Source organism: Phascolarctos cinereus, unplaced genomic scaffold (genome assembly GCF_003287225.1).
Source record: "Phascolarctos cinereus isolate Bilbo 61053 unplaced genomic scaffold, phaCin_HiC Scaffold_4;HRSCAF=312, whole genome shotgun sequence".
In the NCBI taxonomy this organism is placed as follows: domain Eukaryota; kingdom Metazoa; phylum Chordata; class Mammalia; order Diprotodontia; family Phascolarctidae; genus Phascolarctos; species Phascolarctos cinereus.
The window spans coordinates 341,521,666-341,548,500 of NW_027555847.1; the positions used below are offsets into that span (position 1 = coordinate 341,521,666).

General features: G+C 37.4%; 1 protein-coding gene across 2 annotated transcripts in view; it reads right to left on the minus strand.

Annotated features, from left to right (window-relative positions):
* The window catches only part of ITGA2 (integrin subunit alpha 2), a 147,001-nt gene that overhangs the window by 1,803 nt on the left and 118,363 nt on the right, over window positions 1–26,835 (minus strand). For both annotated transcript variants that reach the window (XM_020996873.2, XM_020996863.2), the window contains 4 exons: window positions 23,789–23,893; window positions 22,327–22,440; window positions 15,502–15,591; window positions 3,239–3,355 (listed from right to left, as the gene is read on the minus strand). In XM_020996873.2, the coding sequence (XP_020852532.1) occupies window positions 3,239–3,355; window positions 15,502–15,591; window positions 22,327–22,440; window positions 23,789–23,893 (426 nt within the window). The remainder of the gene's footprint in view (window positions 1–3,238; window positions 3,356–15,501; window positions 15,592–22,326; window positions 22,441–23,788; window positions 23,894–26,835) is intronic.

The window sequence follows — 26,835 nt, forward strand, 5'->3', positions numbered from 1 at the left end:
GGAGCTTAAATTCTATTGAGGGGGGGCTGGACCTCCCCTGTTCTGTTTAGGAAGACACCAGAAATAGCTGGGAGTATCAAGGAAAGCTTTACAAAGGAAATAGCATTTGAGCTGAGTTTGGAAGAAAAAGAGGATCCTGAGAGGGGAAGATAAGCAGAGAATTAATGAAAATGCATTTATTAGGCAAGCATTTACTATATGCTAGGCACATGATATACTCTGAGAATGCCAGTTAAAAAGTAAGACCATCCTGTAGAAATAACACATCCAAAGAATGCTGGCCCGGTAAGGGAATTGTGATCTGGGGTGCCCCTTTCCAATAGTAATATTGACTGGATTACTGTGCCCAAAGCAAGAGGAAGAAGGTTGGGGTTGGGAATGTGTACACTGGCATGGCAGGTGATCAGATAGACAACTTAGATAACTGGATGGGACATGAAGCATGGTCAGGTCTGTGAAAAATGGGCTAGGTGCATTTGTCACTCACTCCTTAATCAAGACATCTCAACTCCAGAGTGGAAGTTCCAAAGCTGAGTGGATTAATTTCCCACTGAGTTGGGGGTATAGTTTCTGGGAGTCTGGTCTGTGGGTAATATTCCAGGTGGAAGAAATGGTCAGATAGAAAAGAAGGAAGTGTAGTCCAGCAATGGGGAATGAAGGCTGGAGGTGGATTATCAGGTTTGGTGCAGGCTGAATTGTTCAGTTTGGCTAGAATGTAGAGTTTGTGAAAAGGACTGGTATGAAGTAAGTGGGAGCCAGATTGCTGAGGGCTTTAACTGCCAGGCAAAGGAATTTATACACTATAGGATCATAGAATCACTTAGAATTAAAAGGTCATCTAAGTCCAGTCTCCTCATTTTACAGATGAAGAAACTAAGGCTAAGTAACTTGCCCAAAGTCACACAAATACTGAGTGATAAAGCCCGGATTTAGAACCCAGGTTCTCTGACCTCAAATTCTTTCCCTTGAAAAACTTTATCCTATAGCTACTCTAGCTTTTTTTTAAGCATGGAGTTGACATGGTCAGAGCTGTGTGTTAGGAAGATAATTTTGGCTATGCAAAGGTTGTACTGGAGAGGGGAAAGACTAGGAGTAGAGAGAATCAATTCAGGGGCTCTAGTACATAGTGTCCCAAAAGTCTTAGTGCAGCTTTCAGTTTTCATTACCGAAGGCTACACTAAGACTTTTGAGATATCCTATATTTGTCTAGTAAGAGGTGATGAAGGCCTGAATTAAATGTGTGCATGGAGAGAAGGGGGCAGACAAGTGAACTGTTATGGAGTCAGAATCAATAAGATTTGGCATCTGATTGGATAATTGGGATGAAGGATAGGGCAAAGTTCAAGGACTGACTCAAAGGGGGAAAACCTGGGCTACAGGAAGGATTGTAAATTTCTGAACAGAAAATGGAGTGTTTAGGGTAAGGGCTTGAAAAAGTAACCCAGAATTCAATATACAAACAAAAGAATTTTAACTGTTTAGGCAACTTTCATGCAATATAATACACATTATGACCTAAATGTCAAAACTAATGTATTTACAAATTGGCTAGCCTATATGCAAATTTGCATATAAATACCTAAAATATATGGAAAAGTAAATTAGAGTTTGGCTGAACATCAACATTGATTTTGAAAACACTTTTATTTAGCTGAAAGACAACTGACTTATTAAAACAAACATTGTTCCAAACTCCATGAAAAACTTTATTTTGGTTGAAAAGTGTTAATCACTAAATTCAAAAATTATTAATTATTTTTAAATCATTGTTTTGGGCTTAATGAATTTTCTTTTTATTAACTAAGTTCTATTTGAATTCTAACTCTGACCTTGGTTAGGAAGCAGCTGCCAACTTGCAAATAAGCTACTTTTTTTGCAATTAAGTTCATTTTTCTTATGCACTTTTATATGTAGAATTACAGAGTTGGAGGGGGCTTTAGAAATCATCTATTTTAGCACTCTCCTTTTACAAAGGAAAGAAAATGAGGTCTGGAGAAGTGAAGTCAATTTCAGTAGGATTCTGTATCCCAATGGCCAGTTATTTATTAGATGATGGAACAGAAACACAAAGAGAAATATAACACCCTTGAGAACTATGAGGGATGGATAAAAAGATCAACACTAAATTAGTTTTAAAAAGACATGAAAAACTGTGGAAAAAAAAGTTCTAGACCTTTGTGTGAGAAGCATATGAGCAAGGCAATATATCAAAGAATGCTATACTTGAGTCATATTACATGAGTTCAAATCTCAGCTCTGCTACTTACTACTTACTACCTTCATGAGCTTGACCAAGTCACTTACCCTCAATGAGTAAGTTTCAGTTTGCTAATCTATATAATCAGGAGATTGGGCTGGATGACCTTTAATTTCAGTTCCAGCTATATAGCTATGATCTTTTTTCTTTCAGGAGAGATCAGATGGCTTTTTAAAATTTATTTTTTGAACTTTAAAGATTAGGTTTAGGTGAAGAAAATAAAACAAATCAGAAAACCTTGGTGGGGGTAGGAGCGGAATACCACCAAATCCCACAGTCCAAAGGATGGTGATTTTAGAACATAATAAATCTCTCAGGTGGTTATAAGTCTTCAGATTACAAATCATTTCCATAGAAGATATCTTTGTATGAAGTTTACATATCTCTAGGTGCTAGCTGCTAATCAATCCTTGTACCTGATCTAACAGAGGGAGCAAGAAGGGAAGTGGAGAGAACATCTTCAAAACAATTATTTGAAAGGAGAATGGAAATGAAGAGAACAAACCTTACATTACCAACACCTATGACAAATGGGTTGTAACTTTTCAAGTGTTGATATACCTTCTAAATCTTCACTTCCTAGCTAATGGCCAATCCATGACAATTACTTGTATTTAGTAATACCTGAGTAGATAACTTTCTGGCCTTAGACACTTAGTAGCTGTGTGACCTTGGGCAAGTCACTTAACCTTGTTTACCTTAGTTTCCTCATCTGTAAAATGGGCTGGAGAAGTAAATGACAAACCACTCCAGGATCTTTACCAAGAAAACCCCAAACAGGGTTACAAAGAGTTAGACATAACTAAAATGAATGAGCAACAAAAAAAAAATTGATACCCTATACAGTTACCTTAAATTAGCAATTTTTATCTTCATCGGTGTTTTTTTTTAATTTTGTAAGGAGATGTAAGATTATATATTCTGTAACTCCCCCCACCACACACATGCACATACACATACAGCTAGCCATTCATTGTTTACCTTCCACAAAACAGTAGTTAGGGCTAACAGCAAGAGAAGCCCAGCGATTATACTTCCAATGATAACTCCTATTGGTATTTCAGCTTTTTCATCAGGCTTCATTATTGTAACTGGAATCTGAAAATACATATTAAAATTAGAATCGTATAATATCAGACATTCTTTGAATAACATAATGGAGATAGCTCAGCCTAATGCTCTCCCTTTTACAGGTGATGAAGCTGAGGCCCAAAGAGATTAATAAAAGATTTGTTCCAACAGGTAGTGCAGTAGGTTATCTCCTTCAGAGTGTAATTTGAAAGAATACCCCTTTACAAATCCCACAATGTGACATTTTGGTGACTCACTTAACTGGAGAGGGCTCTGGATTCCCAAAGGGTGTTTGTCAGAGCACAAGCTTTGGCAGGTTTGACATCAATCTGGAAAGACTTTAAGCATAAATTCAATAACAGACTACATATTTGCCTCTCCTCAAAATGCCTGTCTGGTTTACTTCAGAATATTTGTAATTAGAAGATGAACTCTTTTGGCTAAAGCAACTGTGAGAAATTAATTATTTCTGTCATATTTAATAACTAACTATTGAATCAGAATCAAGATTTTTCTCCTTTTCTACTTCCTCATCCAGAAACCAACCAATGTAGGAAATCTCTCTTAAAGATTTACCCAGGCCAAGATCTAAAAAGACAGTAAGAGACATTTTAAGTTTGGGCCAGTGAGTGTATTCCTGCTCATTGGGTTTGTTCAGACAGGTCTGGGAAAATGTTGATTCTTCCTGTCTTTCAAGAATATAGCCCACCTCCCCTTGTGTCAACTAATCAGAGTTGATTGGTACTCCCCAGGAACACCTACTCTTCAAAGGGCATATAAACTGTGAGCCCACCACCATTAGGGGTCTAAGACCATCCTTTTATTAAGATGCCGGTATTATTAATAAAATGATTAAATTATCCAGAAACTATGTCTCTCTGAATTTTTTAATTGTCACACAACTCATTAACTATCTTTTACACAGATGAGCTGCAATCTGCATAGGTGAAGGGAATATCTACACTGATGAAATTATAGATACTTGGTGTATAAATTTGTTTAAAGTACTACTAAGGACACAAATTTTTATTTTTAAACTTCAGGTTCCTCTAATATCTATATGAATGAAAGAAACATAACAAATAATAGAAATGCCAATGTTCAAAAGTGTCAAATAAATTGGTTATTTGTATGATAGAACAGACATTTTTGAAATATATGTCTGTCACTGTAGAAGGAGCATTAAGAAACCCATATTAATTAAAAATATATTACATATGCACATTTACACACTACTTGATTGCAAGGCTCTTGTGGGGAGAAACCATATCTTATTTATCATTGTGTCTTGCCCCAAATCTTAAAACAGTATGCTGCAAATGTTAGGGACTTCATGTTTGCTGAATGAACAAATAAATGAGTGGCGGTATGGGATGAGAGGAGTAAAGCAAATGAACAAAAGCTCTTCTGTTTAGAGGAGAATTTAGCAAAATTCTGAATTTCCAAAACATTAATTACTCTCAGCTTTCTGATTCGAGACCGCTTACTTTTTAGGACTTGGAACATTTGCATGGATTTAATAGCTCATTGCTCACACTGGCCTCTTCCTCTAGTGAGCTTGACATAATGTAAGGTGTAGCATTTTGCTAGAGCAATCTTTGTGAGATCTGTCATGGAATGATTACTCTAATAGTTTTAACAGGTAAAGTTTTGTAATCTGTACTTTTAACACTCCTTTAAAAAATTTATGAAATCAATTACAACCCTCTCTTCTACAAAAGACAGTCAAAAGGAGGATAAGAGACAGGGGCATTATCCAATTCATTTATGTAGTTAAAATTGAGTAACACTGTGAACAGAAAACAGCTTTTTGTGGTTTTGTGTGTAGGCTGGGTTTCTTGTTAAGAGCTCTTATGGTTGTTTAATTTCTTCAGAAAACAAAAAGTGGAGCCTTTGATACAAACACCTGAAAAGCTGCTAAATAAAAATAATTTGTTTCCTTCTCTGTAAAAATGAGGTTGGACTAGATGGCCTCTAAGTCTTTGATTCTATGATTTCTCTCTCCTTTCCTCAAAACATTCTTAGAATGACACCTGGACAAGGTCTGGGAGGTCAAGAGAAGGGATGGGATCCAGGCTCTGGTAGAATGAGTATAATCAGCAAGTAGAAGGACTGTGTTTCTAGGAGGTAGGAGGGAAAGAGAAAATGTATGATGATGCCGAGAAATTGTGAATGGAGAGGATTATTTTATTTAGCAGATTTTTAAATATTTGTCTTAAAAAGACTCATGCATCTTCAATCTCTTTTCCATTGACTCCTTCCCATTTGCCAACCAATGTGTTCAGGTCATTCCATTCCTAAGAAAACCCCATTCTTGCCCCTTTTACTTTATTCAGCTACCATTTCATCTCTTTATCCCCTTTCACTGTCAAACTTCTTGAAAAAGTTACCTGTACCTCATTTCTATACTTCCTCATGACTCACTCTTTCCTCAACTCCTTCCAAACCGCTTTCTATTTGTAGCTCTCTCCTGAAACTATATCTCAAAATTCTGCCTAACTGCCAATTCCAATGGCCTTTTTGCCCCATTCTCATTCTCTATGACCTCTGCAATATTTCACACTCCAGACTACTTTGGATGTGTCTTCCCTTGGTTTCTTTAACACTGTAATCTCATGGTTCTTCTATTTCTTCTTTCTCCTCCACTAGCTTTTGTGCACTTAAAATAAGTGTTCCTCAAAGTTTAATTCAACATTTATTAATCACTCACCATGTTTAAGACAATGTTCAAGGCACAGGGGATACAAAGCCAAAAATTTAAACATAAACAGTTGCTGTTCTGAAGGACTTTACATTCTACTGGAGGGGATGAGACTGAACACATAATACACATATAGATCAGTAAATGCAAGGTCATTTGAGGAAGAAGAAAACATAAGACTCATACGTATAGAGCAAGAAGGGATCTGAGAAGGCCACCAACCTTCCTCGATTTAGAAGTGAGGACCCAGAATCTCAAACAGGTTCACTGAATTGCCTAAGCTCACACAGTTAAGTTAAGCAGCAAAGCCAGGTTTTGAATACGCTTGGGGGAATGGGGAATGCTCCAAGGAGAAAGAGATGCCTGGAGGAAAGATAAAACTGCTAGGCCTTGAGGAAGGAGAACATTCCACTTAAGGGTTCGCGAAAGTCTGTGCAACTGCATGGGAGCTAAAGTCACTGAAACACCAGCTCCAAAAGTTTCTCCTACAGTGAATACAGGATATGTTACTATCTCTTTGGAGAGGCTTCAGATACAGTTTACCTTTCATTTCATAAGGAACCTGTGGAGAGATGGTAGTTCAAATGCTATTCTGTATTTGTTTTGTTTTTGCTAGGCAATGGGGGCTAAGTGACGTGCCCAGGGTTACACAGCCAGTCAAATGCTATTCTGGAAAGAAATAAGAGTAATAATTTGAAAGAAACTATGGGAAGACAGAGAATAGGGCTAAAGGGAACTTTTTTTTTGGAAACATGTATTTTAATCCTTCATTTTATTCATGAGAGAATTCTTGAAAAGAAATTTTAATTGATGTCCTGAGTGAACTGAATGGTGATCAGATCTGAGAAGTCAATATAAAGTGATGAAGTAGTTAAAGTAGAGATGATTCTTGGTGTGATCATTCTCAGAGCTAAAACATTGTAAAATTATAAGTCTGAATTATCATTTATTATATTATCAATAAATTGTATAGCCAGTAACTTTGGTGTTTAAGTCTGGGGAATTAGGGGTTTTGATATATTGAAAGAGGCCATAGCATAGTATATCTACAGCTGAAGGGATCCTCAGAGGCATCTAGTTCAACCTTCATATTTTACAGATGAGGAAACTGAAGCCCAAGGAATTTTAGTGATATGTCCCATAGTCACATATTTATGGGGATAGAATTTTCTTCAGTTTATAAATAAACTGCTATGGGGGTTCAGAGCATATTGAGAATGGCGGCATTGTTAGTCATTAGTGAATATATATATATATATATCCAAAAATACTCCTGGAATGCAGGGTCAGGAAACCTGAGGCCTCAAAACCACATGTGGCCTTCTAGGTCCTTGGGTGAAGCCTTTTGACTGAGTCCAGGTTTTACAGAACAAATCCTTTTATTTGAGGGGATTTGTTCTGTGAAGTTTGGATCCCTTTACGATGAGAATATATATGGTAATGAGTTAAGTAACAGGATGAAGTGTGACTACCCTATGCAGTCTACAGGTAGGTTTAGTTGACCCTAGAACCCTGCTATATTAAGTTGGGGAACAATAAGAAGTCTAGTTTGTTTATAAAGGACCATAATAATATAAAATGAGATGGCTGAGGTAGGTAGATGTGGCCCTTCAGACTTGCATAGATTTGATTGTGTCATTCCTCTGTTTAAAAATATTCAATAAATTGGAATTACTCTTTTTGATAAATGTCTGTCCAAATCCTTTGACTACTTATCCCCTGGGGAATGACTTTCAGTTTTCTATATTGATGTTAACTTCTTGTTTTTCTTGGATATTATACTCTTATCAGAGATATTTCATGCAAAGATTTTTTTTTAACAATTGTTTGCCTTCTTTTCATAGCTACATAAAAGCGTTTAAATGATCTATTTTATTTTATTACTTCCATTCCTTGTTTCGTTAAGAATTTGTCACTAGCCACAGCCACTGAAGGAGTAAATCTCATTCTCTTACAATTTTTTGTTTATGATGTGATCTTTTATATTCAGGTCATGTACCCACTTTGAGCCTATTGTGGTATATGACATAATACGCTGTTCTAACCCTAATTTCTTCTAAATAGCTTTCTAGTTTACCCAGTAGTTCTCGTCAACTAAGGACTTCTTCCTCAAGTAATTTATGTTTTCAGGCTTACCAAACACTGGATGGATTTCAATTTTTAAAAATAAGTTGGTTACTTTGTTCCACTTATCTACTTCTGTTTCTTAACTAATACCAAATAGTTCAAGTATTTGAAAGATTGCTCCAAATCACTAGCAAAAAAGAAAAATGCAAATCAAAATAGCCCTAAGGTTTCACCTTATACCTAGCAGATTGGCAAAGGTGATACAAGTTGCAGAAAGAGAGGCTGCAGAGAGACAGCCTTTTTTTGGCGTCCCAAAAGTCTTAGTGCAGTTTTAGGCTATTACTAGCTTAAATAGTACTGAGACTTTTGGGACGCCCTGTATTATCAGTGGAGCTGTGAATCAATCCAACCATTTTGGAAAACAGTTTGGATGTATGATAAATAATGTGACTAAAATGTATTTCCTTTGATCTAGAGATCTCAGTGCAAGGCATATTCAAAAACAGGAAGAATGTTTCCATACATGCCAATTTATTCACAACACCATTATTTCTGGGGGGCAAGGAACTGGAAGCAAAAATGTATCCATTGTTTTGAGAATGGTAAGCAAACTGTGCTATGGAAATGTAATGGAATATTATTACTGTGCTGTAAGAAATAATGAGTATGAAAAAATACATGTATATACAGAGAATCGCAAGAAGACATAGAGATTGATACAAAATGAAATAAACAGAATCAGGGAAATAATACACACAATGACTACAACTAAGCAAATGGAAAGAACTAAGACCACAGCAAAAAAATCAAGTCTCCAAGCTACATAGTCATAACGACTAAGCCTGTCCCCAAAGAAGAAAGAGAAAACCCATTGTTCTTGGCAGAGGTCGGGGACTATGGATGTGGAACACTGACTAGACAGTGAGACTTGGTGTATATATTGGTTAGTTTGGCTGAACTGCATTTTCTCCTCTTTCCTAATTTTGTTCTTCATTCCATTGATGACTTTCTGGCTAGGGGAAGGGCCAGAGATTTATCTGGAACTGAAGGGGAAACGATGTATTTCTAAATACACATTCAATATCTTGTTATCTAGTGAGTAAAGTTTAAACTCTTTGCCTGACTGTTATGAGTACCCTTGACTTGAATGAGTCCAGTATGGATTTGTAATGAGCACACACACTCATGTCCTTACTACGAATGCAAGCAACAAGACTGTGTAGATATGATAACCAGATGCTTTCAACCAAATGCTGTAACATTTTAGTGTGACATATCATGTATAAGCTATTTACTAAACACTTGAGAGTCACTTTGAAATATGATTTATATATCATTGACACAAATAGCCTTGGATGATGATTGCATCAACAAAAAGCTGATTGTTCTCCTTAAAAGAAGACACTGAGCCCCCAGTGCCACTCCTTATCACCACAGAATACCACTGCAATGTTGCAGTGAAGAGCACGCCTAAGGCCAAGCAAAGGAAAGCCCACAATGGTCATGACCTAAGACTTGGTAAGAAACCATACTATGAGCCTCCATCTTCCTGGGATTTGGGGCAGACCATGTGCAACCTCTCCAGGTAGCAGACTACTCAGGGTCTGGCTCTATCTGCCCACATCTATCTCCTCATGCTCGTCACCGTCAAACCACTGCCACATCATTGTTCTTTTGATTATAGTCGAGATGTCCAGGTTATTTTACTTAGTATGAATGTGATGCCATCCTGGATATTACCCGTTGCACCTCTCACAGAACTTAGGTGACCTCTATTGTACACTATGGAAATTAAAGTAGGGACTGTGACCCTCTTAAATACTCTGAGTAAAGTAAGAGCGCATCAATTGAGTAAAAACAATTTGACCAAATCATTGAATATCTTGCCTATCCTTGAATGGAGTATGTACTTCATTTTGATTTCTCTTTTTCACATAATGCCTTGGTAGGTTATCAATAAAAGAACCCCAGGTAACTGCAACAGACGCAAATATTCAAAGCCCTCTGTGATTTGTTATGTCGCTCCCCTACAACTTTTTTAGTCTTATATCATACAGACATTCTATCCTCCCTTCAAACTGGAATATTCACTATCCTGCTTATATTTCAGATTTCCTGCCCTCATGTCTTTGCTCAAACTATTCCCTCTGCCTGGAATGCATCCCACCCCTCTCCTCTAACATCCACATGTTTTGAATTTCTCCATATCCATATTTATTTTTAAATTTATATTTTAATTCTAAATTTAGCATATATCAAATAAAGTGAGCATTTCCATATAGAAAGTAGGAGAGAAAAAGATTATAAATGAAACCATGAATCTCTATTATGCATAGATTGCTTTTATTTTTAAGTATAATAAATTCAGTATTTAAGTTTCAAAGTTTTCTTTCTTGTCTTTGTTTCTTTCTGGCCTTCCTTTGGTGGGATTTTAAAAAAACGCATTAATGACTTTTTCTTTTTCTTTAATTAGCTACCCTATCCCCTAACATCCTACTCCCTCCCCTTACTAGTTCCAAATTAAACACAAAAGGAAAGGAAAAAAAAATGGTTCAAATATTACACGGAGTCAGGAAGAGCCAAGTTCAAATCAGCCTTGGCTACTTACTAGCTGTGTGACCCCAGGTAAGTCACTCACCCCTGTTTGACTCAATTACCTAATCTGTAAAATGAACTGGAGAAGGAAATGGCAAACTACTCTGTATTTTTTTTTCAATGTCTCTTCTCCAGTTCATTAAAGAAGGAATCAAGATCATTGTGATGTCAAGGATAGGAGTTATACAGCAAGGAGGGCTGATGCTTAATAACTAGGAAGTTGAAGAAAAGGAAAGAAGGAGGAAGGCAGCAGTGATGCCAGCATGAAGCCAAGAAGGGCAGTCACCCCACACAGGGGCAACTGTCAGAGAGGGGCCATTAGGTCTACTGACTGCCAGGAAGGAGGGAGGCAGCAGCAGCCAGATCTGGCAGATGCAAAGTGTAGGTTCCAGGATCCAGCTGCAACAATGGAGGGAGAACGAGGAAAAGGTTCCTGGGCCAAGAAAAGTGTGGGGAGGGACTGAGTTGGAGGAGGCTGTTTGGGGGGAACACTAGGGGAATTCTTTGGGGGAATGCTGTTTGGGAGGAAATGGCGAATGGCCTCACTGGTCCCAGCAACCACAAACAGCGGCCCAATGTAGAGAGATTTGAAACGGGAGACATGACAACAGGACAGTTCTGGTCTCCCTGGGGGGAGTCTTGAAGACCCTGGCTCCGGTCAGGTCATTCCCTGGTCCAAGCCCAATGGGATGATTCCCTTGCCATGACCTCCTCACATCAGTGCTGGCTCACAGTCAAGGAATCCCCTGTTTGATTCTCAAATTGTCTATCTACGATAAAGTGCTAGGCCTGGAGTCAAGAAAACTCATCTTCCTGAGTCTAAACTGACCTCAGATATTTACTAGCTGTGTGACCCTGGGCAAGTCACATAACCCTGTTTACCTCAGTTCCCTCATCTGTAAAATAAGCTAGAGAAGGAATTGGCAAACCACTCCAGTATCTATGCCAAGAAAACCCCAAATGGGGTCATGAAGACTCAGACACAACTGAAATTACTCAACAGTAACTATATATTCTTTTAAAAAGGGGTCCTTAACGGGGCAGCTAGGTGGCACAGTGGATAGAGCACTGGCCCTGAAGTCAGGAGGACCTGAGTTCAAATCCGGCCTGAGACCAAACACTTGACACTTACTAGCTGTGTGACCCTGGGCAAGTCACTTGACCCCAATTGCCTAAAAAGAAAAAAAAAGAAAGAGGTCCTTAACCTTTTTAATATCATGGACACCCTTTGGTAATCTGATAAAACTCTACAGATTCCTTCTCAGAATCATATTTTTAAATGCATAAAATAAAAGGCACAGGATTACAAAGGAAATCAATTCTACTGAAATATAGTTATTAAAATATTAAAGTCCCTGCTTTAAAGTTGAATACAAATGCTTCCTCCTCCATGAAGCTTTCTCTGATGACTGAAACTGGGAATGACTTTCTACCCTAAGATCTAGTTAATAATTGCTTTGCATTTCTGTTATAGTTTTATTGGGAGTCATTTGTTGTTTATATTTGCATAATGTCCCTGTACTTTCCACAAGGAATAACACATAACTATGTGTTATCAAACATTTGTACTTGCCCCAACACAGTCTTTAATACACAGTCCTCATACGTGTCCTTAATACATATTTGTTTATGTAGTCTACTTCTCATTGCCAATCATATCAGTCCTACTCTATTTCTCCAACATATGGATTGAACTATACATTATTTTGTTTAAATTTATTCTTCCAGTAATATTGCTTACTAAATGTATATCTAAATAAATATATAGACTCTTACCAAAATTTCTCACATTGTAACTAAGGCAGGACATCTTTGAAGAGTGCCTACCACATGCCAGGCACTGTGCTAAGTGCTGAGAATACAAAAAGAGGTAAAAGAACAGTCCTTGCCCTCAAGGAGTTAAAAATCTCATGGGGGAGACAAAAAGCAAACGAACACGTACAAACAAGCTACATATAGGATAAATAAGAAATATTTAACACAGAGAAGGCACTAGAATTCAGAGGGTTAGAATAGGTTTCTTGTAGAAGATGGGGTTTTAATTGGGACTTGAAGGAAGCCAGGGAAGCCAGGAAGCAGAGATAAGGAGGGAGAGTATTCCAGGCCTGGGGGATGGCCAGAGAATCACCAGAGGTGAGAGATGGAGGGTCTTGTTTGTGCATTACCCGGAGGCCAGTGTCACTGGATTGAAGAGTACATGGTAGGGAGTAAGGTGTAAGACAACTAGCATATGTGTATATGGGAGTATATTATGAAGGGCTTTGAATGCCAAACAATTCATTAGAGTTATCCATTTTTGTTTTCAGTTACTTTCATTGAATTTATTTAGCAATTCTTCTCTCTTACTTTCCAGGAGAACCAAAGAATTGGCAGATTTCTTTGCCTTACCATTACTAATGTATCAGTCACCTCTCTGGTTTCCCTACATCCGGTTTCTCCTCACCTTTAGTGGTGCACTAAATAGAGCGCTGGGCCCGGAGTCAAGAAGACCTGATTTCAAAACCAGCTTCCTATACCAGATGTGCGACCCTGTCTGTCTCAGTTTCCTCAACTGTAAAATGAGGATAATAATAGCACCTACCTAACAGGGTTGTCGTGAGGCTCAAACAAGATATTTGTAAAGCGTTTAGTACAAGGCCTGGCATATTGTAGGCATCACATAAATGCCCGTTTCCATCTTCTTCCCCTCTCTACATGCTGCCTCTGGGATAATACTGTCATCCTTACTAAAGAGGGAAATCGAGGTCGGGTATAGGTTGGACTAGATGGTGCCTAAGTCCTTTGAAACTATTAGATTCCATGATATCCCAAAACCATAATTCTGATCCCTTCACCTTATCACTTCTGCTTCACTAGACTCCTTATAGACAATAACATCTACTCTCCTTAGCCTGCCATTCAAGATGCTCCTTATTGTGGTTCCAGACCACCTTTATAGACTCATCTCCACCGTATAGTTACGCCAAAGTAACCTGCAGGCCATCCCCCAAGCATTATACTTCATTTTTGTACACAGAGCCTGGCTCCATGTTTTTGCTTATTCTGTGTCCATCCTACTCCCATTTCTATCAGTTAAAAACTTGTCTACCCTTCAATGTCTAGCCCAAATGATACTCCTTCTAGAAGCATCTTCTGAAGCTTTAGGCCTTCCTACATCCCCACCAACCAAAAGTACTCTCCTCTCTCTCTGTTCTCATGGTACTTCACTTGTGTCTCTCCTACAGAACTTAAATATTCTGCATTCTGTTTTATTTTATTTTCTCAAGCACATGCCTTCCTCTCATACCTAACCATAGGTTCCTTAAGAGGAAGATTATGTCTTTTTCATTGTTGTACACCTCATAATGCTGTGCCTAGATCAAGTAATTGTTCACAAAGTGTTGAATCCAAATTCCCCTACAATTAGCCTTTTAAAAATCTGTAAGAAATCATTTTTTTTCAGGCTAAGTCCATAAATACTTAATTGAATGCCACATCCACCTTTTCTCTTGGCTGTATTTCTGATTTTCCAAGTCTCAGACCCTGAAGGCAGGAGCTAGTACTTCTGTGAGGATGCTAAGCCAGAAGCAGATGCGGTCCCTCAATCTGAGTCTACACAAAGTATCATTTTTCCCTTCAGGCAAACGTGGTGGTAACATTGCTACACATTTTATTTTAGGTCATTCCTAGTATCTCTGTATCTCTGGATGCCTTGGATTTTCCACCAATTCTGAATAGACCCTGAGGCAGCTGAATGACATCATTTTGACTAAGCTGACCTCTGGGTGACCATGTGCAGTATTATTTCCCAGACTCTGACAAAAGGCTCAAAAGGAAAACGCACAATGCATAGTGTTAGCAGATTCGCTTGGTAGAGAGTTTTTTTGTTTGTTTTGTTTTGTTTTTTAAATATGCTACATCTTATTCTATTTAGTTTCAGGATGTGGACATGATAAATTATGCCAAATTCTGACATAAGAGATGCCTTTAGAAGCATTATTTTTCTTTTTTCTTCAAAAAAGAAAAACCTTGTAAATGGACATTTCAAAGCATACTGTCACTGTTTTCCTTAAAACAAATGCTATCTATAATAAATTATTCTAAAATGCCTCAGTTACTAAGGGTACTTAAAACATTTCTTTGGGTAATAGGAAAATATTTTATAGCATATTGGTTATTTAATGACAAGATTTAAACTAAGTGTGACCTAAGATCTTGTATCTTTTGTGGGACCATACAGTGATTTCCTTCTTTCTTTTTCTTTTTTCTTTTTTTAGGCAATTGGGGTTAAGTGACTTGCCCAGGATCACACAGCTGGTAAGTGTCAAGTGTTTGGTCTGAGGCCAGATTTAAACTCAGTTCCTCCTGACTTCAGGGCCAGTGCTCTATCCACTGTACCACCTAGCTGCCCCCAACCATGCAGTGAAAAGAAAGATCTGAAATATACGATTAGGGATGGAAGTGATAGAAGATGGTCTGAGGGCTGTCGATAGTCTGAGTATCTGCTTCCATTACCCTCTGCTCTTTTCCCTGTTGCTACAAAATATATTTTTCCATATGTCTGGCCAACATGTGGGAAAACGAGATCAACCATATTGTGCATGATATACTGTATTTCATCACTTAACCAGTAATGATACTGACAATAACCAAAACAATAATAAACAATAACGCATTATGACAGGCTGTGCTTCACAACTATAAAGTTCCTTTAAAGTAATCTAACTTTGTCCATAGCAAGAATTCATATTTCCCTTTGAATACTGGAAAGGAACCAGCCTAGAAGTCATTAAAATAACATCTGTTTCAGTTGACTATTTAATGTACTCACCATAACAGTGTTTTCTTCAATTATATATATTTGTGGGTCAAATGGGTCCACTTCTGCAGTTGCTACCAGCTGAATTGTCTGGAAAGATGACTGTAATATAAATACAAATTATAATAAATTACAATAATACCTTACATTTATTGTTTATACATTATAAGTACTTACAGATGCATGATCTAATTTGTTCTTCAAAACAATAATGTATTTTTATCCCCTTTCCATAGCTACGGCTACTAATATCAAGGTGAGGAGTCCTAATAAGAATCACACATCAGTTATTATCATCAAAAGAGCTTGGCAGAATTTAGTATCAACACTTTATTTTTCCTTTGGGAAATTATAGAAGCAAAAACTGATCACAAAATTTCCCAACACTTTTGGGATTCAAGATTGCTCAGAATACTGAAAAAAGTGAAAAAAGAAATTTTCATATGACAGAGAGTGGTTTTCCATCAAAGCCTCACTTTAATGCCTCATCACGATGCAAAGGTGACCCTGGGTTCTTGAGGTGATGTCCCAAGACGCACAAGCTCTAGCAGTCCCTACACTTACTGTCCAAGGACAACCCAGCTGAGTTTGCAGAGGTCAAGGAGAGGGAATCAGGAGACCCACCTTCTACTATCAGGTCTGCTACTTACTAGCTATATGACTTTGAACAATTCACTTGACTTTTCTGGGCCTTAGTTCTCCTTCTTTATAAATAAAGGGTGATCATTATGATTCCATTTGAGTTCTAATGTTCTGTTGATGCTGAGGATTATATACTGAGGAGTGAGTTTGCATTTTAGCCACATTAACTTGTGAAATAATCTTATGTGAAATAAGGCTATGCTCATGTTAGTGGAAGGATCTGAAACCTATGAGATCAGGGGTGTTTGAAGTTTTGAAAAAGAAAGCAAACAAAAATTAAAAAGAAAATAACATAAAATACCTAAAAATAAAATAACTTTCATTTGTTTTTCAATTGCTTATACAGTCTCTCAGAGTCTTGGAACTGGAAAAGAACTCAAAGGCAAAATAATATGAACCACACCTGAATAAGAATCTGTTCTACCTCTGACAGGTGGTGGTACAGCATCTCCTTACTTACTGTTAGTGAGAATTTACACCTTCTGACACTGCCCATCCTGCTTTGGGATTTCTCTCATTCTTGGGAAGTGTTCTCTTCCTAACTCTTCTTGTATTAGGATCTGTAGCTCACCTTGTTTATTAGCTGTACTCTGTCCATTTGTGTATAAAAAGGTGAGGTCCTGGGCTTTCTTGTTGGTTCCATTCTTGAATTTCATTTCCTGTGAATTTCTGAGCATCCCTACTGGTATTCTTCCACATTGTAGCTCTTCTTTTTGCTATCTGTTGCTAGAGTTTTATGGACAATTAGCTCACTTCTTCGTTTTCAGTTTAAAACTCTTTGATTTAAAAGTTTTCTCAGTTTAAAGCCCAGTAGAATATAAGCTTCTTGAGACTATTTTTATTTGGTTTTTGTATCTTCATTGCCTAGAATAGTTCCTCATATGTTGTAGGTGCTCAATAAATGGTTATTGAATGGTATTGGATTAGAATATAGTTGAAAGCCTCTAAGTAAACATAGCTGTATATGTTAGACATACTTAATCCCTGGTCAGGATCTCATCTTTCCTACTTTGGGGCTATGGTTCAGAAAGCTTTTTTCCCCCAAATCATTAGCTTGTCACAAAACTGTTTATTGACCAAATCTGCCTCTCTTTTTTCTTAAGCCTTTCATTGTCAGCAGCAATGAAAACATCATTTATACCCTCAAAGTCTTTACACCTTTGCACAAGATTTCACAATCTTTTCTACATTACTCCTTCCTGTGTCAGTTATGACCAAGGTAATTGAAAGAAATTCAAGGCATCATGTTTGAAAATTTCATAGCAAGTTACCTGTGATGGCCTAGAACTAGGTACGTACCCAGGAGGACAACAGAGCTTTCTTGTTAATTTCAGGTTTAAAAACAAATCAAAGGGAAATCAGGCAGATCAATAATAAACACATAAGTCCTCAGTATTGTTATATCATTTCTAATAATCTCAGATTTCCAAAGCAGAACACTTAGGTCATGAAACTTTTGATTCTAACATGGTTTGAGGTGGTGGTGGTGGGGTATTCAAGGAAGTAGAGAAAGGGTACGATTTTATTTTTTATAATGCATTCTGGAAAGCTCCTCTTCTAAAATAAATTTTAGAAAGGAAGAGGGGAGACTTTTGAAGGGGGAAAAATCTTTGCAAATGAAACACCATTTGCATGTACTAGAACATTTTACTTTTTCCCTTTAGTACTTTATAGAACCCAGCCATGAAAGAGAATAAATTGCTCATTTTGGGGAGGAGCATTTGCTCTCTTTGGCAATTAGGACTCACTTTTTTTCTGGTTACTAGGGCACCATCTGATATACCAAATGAGGTAATCTGCTAAACAGTCTCTAGTAGCCAGAAACAGTGAATGTACTTCCAAAAAGTGAGCAATTTATTTCCTTCTCACTGGCTGCACCAAGCCTGTTCTCTAATTAATCTTGGTAACACTGAAATATAAGATTTCATCATGCATTAACCCTAAGAACTATATTCTTATTCTTGTGGTCATTTACTCAGTTAGTATGAGAAGCATTAAATGGTGATAGGGAAGAGTTCTAAAAACTTGTGATGATATCATTTGCAAAAGTAGGCAAAGTCAGTGCTGTCTTTGCAGGCTTTAAAAAAAAAGCATGTGAAGACTTCATTCATTTCTTTCTTCCTAACTTACATGAGAGACTAGCATCTCTATCTTTAGGTGTGGGCCTTTTGTCTAGAACAGAACATCAAAGCAGACAACACATAGTGCTTCATCCACAAGCCATGCCTCTGATGGTGAATAGGAACTGAACATTTACCAAAGAATTTCTTTCCAACTGGAAAGCAATGGTGTCACTGTGGAGTGCAATTTGCTTCATAATAACTGAACTGTTATGAAAAGCTATCTATACCATTAAATTCTATCAGAGAAAAGGTGATAAGAGAAGAGCAAAAGAGTCAACTACCTCTCATACTAGAAGTGGGATCTTTATTTGGTCCTGATTTACCAGGTGCTTTAAGACTGGCCACTTCCCTGACAAAGTGGCTACAAACACTGGTAGCATGGGAATATTCACTTTAAATTTTCAGGAAGGAGAGAAGTAACCCCTGTTGAATGGAATAATTAAATGGAAGGTATTTTGACAGCAAAAGGAAAACATTATTTAATAATGGAGGGCTAGTTTTCTAGGTCAGGCATTCTCAAACTTGTCTCTATGAACTCCCGAACTAAATATTAAATTTTTTTATAATTGTTTTTCTATATGTGTGTGTGTGTATGTGTGTGTGTGTGAGAAAGAACACTGTGCTAGGTACTCTGGGAGATACCAAGTCATATATATACACACATAAATATATATGTGTGTGTGTGTGTGTGTGTGTATCTGTACATATACAAATACATACATATGTGTATTTTGCATGTATGTACCTGTATCTATATATACACATGCATACATACACACATGTGCGTTTGTGTGTATATGTATCTGTATATATATATACACACATATACATATGTCGTGTATATATCTACATATACATATAGAAACATATATGTGGGGGGTGTGTGTGTGTGTGTGTGTGTGTGTGTGTGTAAGTAAGAACCTTGTGCTGTAGAGATAAGAAGAGTCAGATAACATTCCCTGCCCTTATTAAGCTTTTAGTCTAAACAGAAGTGTCAAACATAGACTCTTTAGGGCCTGCATGCAGCTCAAACCAGATTAAATGGTAATTGGAAAATATTTAACAAAATATAAAAATACAATAGAACACAGGTAATGTTAATATGTGGTTTTCTAAGCCAAAATGCAGCCTGCAGGGATCCTGATGCATGGGTTAGTGGCCTCCATTTCTACTGGGTGTGATACCACTTGACTAGAAGATCAAGCAAATACTTAGTTCACATGTAATTGGAAAAAAAATAAAAGATTTAAAAAATTGTAATTAAATTAAAAAAAAAAAAGAAAATGAAAATGAAAACAGCCCCAGCAACAGGATACAGGCTTATTCACTGACTGATCAGCATAGTGTAGCTGCCTAGATCCAGGCTAACCAACTCTGTAAGTAGAGAGCATGAACAATGATCTATGATGATGTGATATGTGATACCTGCCTTCTAGGACACAGACACTGTTTTGGTTAAGGCATTGTGTAGAAAAGGTCAAGGGTAAATGCAAATGTTTTGGAAGAAAGTCTACATTAATTTTTATTAAATGATTATTGAATTATATTAATTCTTAAGTAATAGGTCCATTGACATCTATTCCCATAATTAGGTCTTGTTCAGTCATGTCCAACTCTCTATGAACATGGACCATACTGTCTGTCCATGAGGTTTTCTTGGCAAAGATACTGGTGTATCTTTCCTTCTCCAGTGGATAAAGGCAAACAGAAGTTAAGTGACTTGCCCAGGGTTACACAGCTATTAAGTGTCTGAAGCTGGATTTGAACTCAGATCCTAACTCCAGGACCAGTAGTCTATCTACTAAGCTAAATTTTGGCTTAGGATTTGTCCCACCCTGATAAATAGTCCCATTACCTCCTAGTTTAAAGGATTCAACTTGCATTATGTGTTGAGTTCACATGTTATTTTGGTTTTAAAATAATAAGATAGACGTTAAGGGGGAAAAACTATGAAAAATCTACAATCCACTGAGTTAGAATCAATGGAAGAAACGACTGAGGTTATCTAGTCCAACTTCTCAAGAAGCAGAATGGTGTAAACTTAAGATCTGGATTCAAATCCTGCCTCAGACATTTACTAACTGTGTGATCTTGGACAAGTCATTTAAACCTTTTTATGTCTTAGTTCCCTCATCTGTAAAATGGGAAGATTGTACTCAATGGCCTCTAGGATCCTGAAAGACTAGGAAAAGGTCTTCCCTGTATAACATCCTAAATACCCCCAGGTTTGTGGAATTCCCCGCCTCCTGAAACAGTACATTTGTTGTTCATTTGTTTAGTTGTGTCTGACTCTTCATGATCCCATGGACTATAGCACGCCATCCTTCATTATCTATTACATATTTGGATAGCACTAATCGTTAGGAAGTTTTTCTTCTAATGAGCTGAAATATGCCTCCCTGCAACTTCCATTGCTCCTAATTATGCCTTCCAGGCAAAACAGAATCCATCTTCCATATACCGGCCTTTCAAAAACTTGGAAAAAAATACATTGGTTCCCCCCGCCCCCCTCCTCATACTCCTCATACGTCTTCTTCAAACTAAATACTCTGTTTCTTTCAGGACATAGCATCATCTGAATGCTTTCACTATCTTTAATGCATACCCTTCCATGGGCCAGGATGTCAATAGCCTTTCTTAAAAGTGGTGGCATAACCAGGGTCAAGTATAGTGAGCCTGTCACTTCTCTGATTCCAGACATTAGGTGACATTTTACTGATATAACTTAAGATTACAACTAGAAATCTGAGAATTCCCTTCAATAATCACTGCAGTGTACATACGTGTAGCAACTTGTGACTTACAAAGCAGTTTTTCTCCCCATCACCCAGCAAACCAGGTAATTTGATGATTCTCTTGGCTACTGTGTGTCCTCGGACCTAACCTCTCTGGGCCTCAGTTAGACTTAGGGGGTTAGATTTCTCTAAGGTTCCTTCAAGTTCCAACCTCTCTCAGTTCCTTTGGGGCAATGTCTCTTCGCTAATTACTTTCTGGCTGCGGGCAAAGCACAAAATGAAATGGAAACTAGACATTTTGTTAATTTCATTAGTAGAGTCAGGCAAATCCAGTAATTCTGACCCAAAATGCATTTTCCATCACAGCTGTCTGGTTTGGCTGTTCACATAGATTAACATGGGTAAATAACTATTAAAATGTTTCCTTCCTATTTTGCTACGTTGAGGCTCCCTCGGCTTCTAAACCGCATCTAAACGTTTTTTTCTGAACTGGTGTCCTCTTCCTCTTCCCCTTTACAAAAATCTGCTACCTTTGAGCAGCCTTGCCTGCATCTTGCCCTTTGCCTCCTTTTCTTCTTCTACATGAACCCACGAGCCTAAAACCTTCCTTTCTTTTGTCCATGTTCTCACATCGCACCATAAGATTACTGATGCTCGGGTGATTTTCAGTGAAATCCAAGCTACCTTTTGTAAACAAACCACATGACCCAAGTCCAGTATTTCATATGCATTCTTCCATTTGTTCTCTGCATATTGATAACTCTATGTTTACTGGTAATTAGGCTCATAAAAGGAATAGGGACTAGACCAGGGGTGGGTAATGTGAGCCAGGGCCTCCTTGCAACTTATGCTCTTAGAAAGATGCCTAGAGCATTGGGTGGTTAAATGACTTGCCCAGGGTCACACAGACTATGTGTGTCAGTGGTGAGGCTTGAACCCATGTCTTCTTGGCTTGGGGTCTGATTCTCCGTTAACTATACCAAGCTACCTCTCCTAAGTTCAAAATAAAAAAGAAATTTGAGGGAAAAAGAGTCTATATAGTCATGGATTAATTAAATGTAGACTAGTGTTTATTGGGATTTAACCCTTCCATTACACTGAAGTACTATGCAAAAGTTGGGCAGGGTATGCAGGGGCTCCCATATCCCTTTAGCCAACTTATTTTTCATTCTACAGAGATGGAAAATCAGTGCCATCTAGACCGAATTACTCACAGTACTATGGTCACTGTTTACATTAGCAGTAATGCTTTTCATGCCAAATTTGACACTGACTTTTTCTGTCTCCACATATTTGTATCTTGCTATATATGCCCAATAAACACTGCTACTACTCACCGCTGCAAAAGTCCCATTCCAGATCCTGGTAGACACATTTACAAAGTATTCTTCTTTCATTTCCAGTTCTCTTAGCTGGCAGGTGACTTTACTACACGAGGCAGTTTTGCAGTTCTTTGAGGTCAGAGGGGTTCATATTAAAGAAAATAGGTTTAGTATGACTTCTGAAAATAATTGCTGAAAAGTAAAATGGTTTGTTGAATATATCCTGATACTTATTAGTCTAAATTTATGTTTGAATATTTATGCATACAACTACATAAAATTCTAATTTGGAGTGGTCTGAATATAAGCCACCTACCTAATATAGTCCACACTTTTAAAAATATGGCATTATTGAAATGAAAATAAGTAGAGAGTCAGTGAAAAACACAGGCTGAATTCAGTCTTCACGCAAATTAAATTTCTAAGGAAAATGTGATCTGTATTCAGATAACCTTTTTTTAAAGTATGGTGTTTAGATTGGTACTTCTCAAAATTGTTTTCTATGATGCTTCATTCTTTCTCTCCTCATGATCTCTCAGTGTCACCTCCATTTTTCTTTTTTTAAATCTAGGAGGATTTTCAAGTGTTAATTAGGGAAAAGCTATGATAATACCTTCACTCTCAAGAAGGGCAATAGGAAGGAGCCATACAAAAGTGGGCGATAATGTGAAGACAACAAATGAGCATGCCTGAGAAATCACATACAATGGTAAAGAGGCTATCTGGTGATATGTGTTGGTGGAAGGAGGTATGTGTCATGCTGCCAAATAGCTAAATTTCCTCACTCACCAGTGAGTCACTAGTGAGACTGCAAGAAATCTGTACTCTTAGCTTATAAAACTGCTATTTTGGATGAGCCCATATAATTTTGGTATTTCCATTAACCAATGAGTTCTTCCTAGAATTTCTATTTTGGAGAAGATCTCAGACCAGCTATCTTTCATTCTCAGGACTTTGCCACCACGTTCCCACTCCTTTTATGAGTTATTTTACCCCACTAGAATGTAAGCCCCTTGAGGGCAGAGATTGTCTTTTTTTTTGCTTGTATTTGTATTCTCAGCGCTTATCACAGTGCCTGGTACATAGTAAGCACTTAATAAATGCGTGTTGATGCCTTCAATGTGCACAGGCATACAAGGGTAAGATGAGTTAGGTTCTAAATGACCTAAACTTGAGCATATCCCTCAGTAACAAAAAGTGCAAATCACCTTCTTAGTCTCATCAAATTTGTATTAACTGGCAATTTAAAGTAATGAATGAATTTAGCTATTCTCTCTCCAAATTCCAACTCATATCAGATTTAAGGGAAAATATATTGTATGATTATATGGTAATGTATGGCAATAAACGTTTGTTGACTAATTATGAATTAATAGAAAAGAACAATCCTCTAAAAAAAAGAAAACTAATGCATTTAGGATATTAAAGCAAAAGCAATTATAGTTCTTGAATAATCATCTTAATATGTGCTACTCACCAATTCTTTAATATCTCGGAAGTTTTCTTTCTTAAAAGACACTGAGTAAGGTGTTTCTCCTATTTTTAGTGGATTTATTTTTGCAGTGCAGCTGATATCACTGTCCTAGAAAGTGACAAAATCACAATTGGTCTTTCAAACTTACAAAGTAAAAGCAAAATAGTTTTCATTAAGACTTTGTATGAAATAGCAGTATATAAAGGGGAAAGGAGGTCTTTAGGGGGACAGGAGAAGGAAGAAAAGAAAGGGTGATTTGTTGGCTCTTGGTGAGAAGTACCCAGTGGAGTGCCTTTCAAATAGCATGTAGTTAAGAAACAGTTCTTGAATTGAACAGACAGGCTTGGATCCCACCATTATACTATCCTTGGTCTGCCCTTTGTTTACTCTTAACTCTCAGCACAGTGTGAAGGAAGATTGTACCAAGGGTAGAACTGGCTCTTTCACTCATGTGAGGTAAGAAATTTCAACAAACACTACCATAATTAACCAAATACCTTTTAGTCTAAATCCGAAGATTTGGGTTTTCCTATAGACTCATAAAATAATGTACCACACATGAACAAACTGTTTTAGTTTTGTTTATTTTTTTTAGAGGCAATTGGGGTTAAGTGACTTGTCCAAGGTCACATAGACTAATAGGTATTTGAGGCCAGATTTGAACTCAGGTCCTTCTGACACCAGGACCAGTGCTCTATTTATTATTCCACCTAGCTGCCACTTGAAAACCTTATTTTAGACATAGCTAAAGCACATAATTAAAGTTGGAAAGAACCTCAGAAGTTATCTGGTATAACTGCTTCATTTTAAAGATAAAGAAACTGAGGCACAGAGAAGTTGAGTGACTTGCTTGAAGTCACATTGGTAGCAAGCATTAGAGGTGAGATTTGACCCTGTCTTCAAACTTCAGAAGCAGTGCTGTTTTCATGGTATCCTACTGCCTCTCCAAACTGCTTGCTGTTAAATAGCCAGAATAATACTATTAATAATAATCAAAACTAGCATTTATGCAGTTTTACATCAGGTTTACAAAGAGCTTCACATATATTTTTCTCATTTGATGCTTACACTAACCCTATGAGATAGATGCTATCTATTTTACAAATGAAGAAAGTGAAGCTGAAAAGATTAAATGACTTATTCAAGGTCAAACCAGCTACTCAGTGTCTGAGGAAAGATTGGAACTTGTCTCCAACTCTGATCTATCCTCTATGCCAACAAGCCAGGCTGAGCCAAGTAGAAGGTCAAGAACTGGACAGAAGGCAGCATCTGCCATATAGTCTAGCTGAGGAGATCTGGAAACTCACTCTCCATATCTCTCTTATCACTCAATCTACTTTCCTTTTTACAAGGCTGACAGAGTCAAGCCCACTTGCAGCAAGGATGTAGGAGGTTTGGAAAGATTTCCGCACTCTTTACATTCCTGAATATTGGGTTTTGGTCTCATACTTCTGAGGGCTCTTTTAAACACAAAAATCATTTCCAGATAATTATCATGTGAGCTGCTTAGGTGGTGCCAGTCTCTTGCCTAGATCACATACACATGGCTCCAATATTGGAAGGCGGCATACTCTAGTATTTAGAGACTCTTGCTTTCCAAAAGTACACTAGAAGATACAAAGTTTTCATCTATTCACTAAGTTATCCTTACTTTCAAAGACCTGGAATAAGGTTATCTACTTGTGGTGAATACAAATTCTACCAAGAATAGTGAGAGAAAAGATTATTAAGTAAAAAAAAAATTATTGGGGAGATCCCTGACCTTTCCCAAAAATTTACCCCACCTAGATTATCCTTTCTAGATAGAGAGTTGTTGCCCCACCCAACTAGAAAAGCTTACAAAGAATTTAATCTAAGGTGAATTCCAGCCTGTTGGGTTCCACTCATGCATGTTTGGGCAGGGAGGTAGATCCTTTATCAAGACCGCCCAATGCTGAGGGTGATTTGGAAGTAAATGACACAATCAAAGTCTTGTACCCCACTCCCTCATTAAAATAGGTCTACCTGTCATAATATTCATTCTGTCTCATTACTTGTTAACCAGACTTGACTGCCACCCTTAGGAACACCCTGTCTTCCAAAGGCATATAAGCATTAAATAGGTTCCATAAGGAGTCTTTGGCAATCGAGGGTGTCGGTGACCCCCTTTTATTAATTATTGTTAGAATGATTAATTACCCAGAAACTACGTCTCTTGAACTTTATATACATCACAATAGAGAGGAAACTCAGCATGGTAGAAAGAGTGCTAGATCTGGAAACAGGAAAAAACCTGGATTTGAATCCTGCCTTTAACACTTAGCAATTGCTTAATCATAGTTAAGTCACAATCTCACCTAGCTTCAGTTTTCTTATTGTATTACTGGCTTGTTGGCAAGATCAAACAAGAACAAATGCAAAGTACTACATAAATGTTGGCTTTCATTGCTACTATCACCTCCTAAGGTGACAGCATTGCATTCTGACCTCAATTAATTTGTCAATAAACTCAACTATTACCACTGGACCATGTTACCTTTCTGTCCTAATACCTTCTATTTTCTAGTCCGTTATAAATACATATGCATGACATAAAATGATATAATAGCAATATAACCATGTAATACTGTTATATGATATAACATAAACCTAAAGTAACATAACATAAAATAACATATACCTTTTTGTAGTATACATATAAATATATTTATACATGGTGGATGCTTAATAACTACTTGTTACTTGACATAGAGTTCAGTACAAAATATCTATCTATGTGTATCTTTTTAGTATATATAGTACATAAAGAGAGGCAAGCATGGTATAGTAGACAGAGACTCAGCCTTAAAGTCAGGAGGATCTTGGCTCATAGTCTACCACTAGCACATACTGGTCATGTGACCCTGGTCAAGTCACTTAATCTCTCTGGGATCTAAGTAACTTTGTAAAACTACAAATTTCAAAGAAAATAATTCCCTTCATTGGTAGAGGGGATTTTCTCATCTGGAGTTTCCCTACACTAATGAAATCATAAGTCCATTCTCTATCCCAAAATGCATGTTATCTTTTTT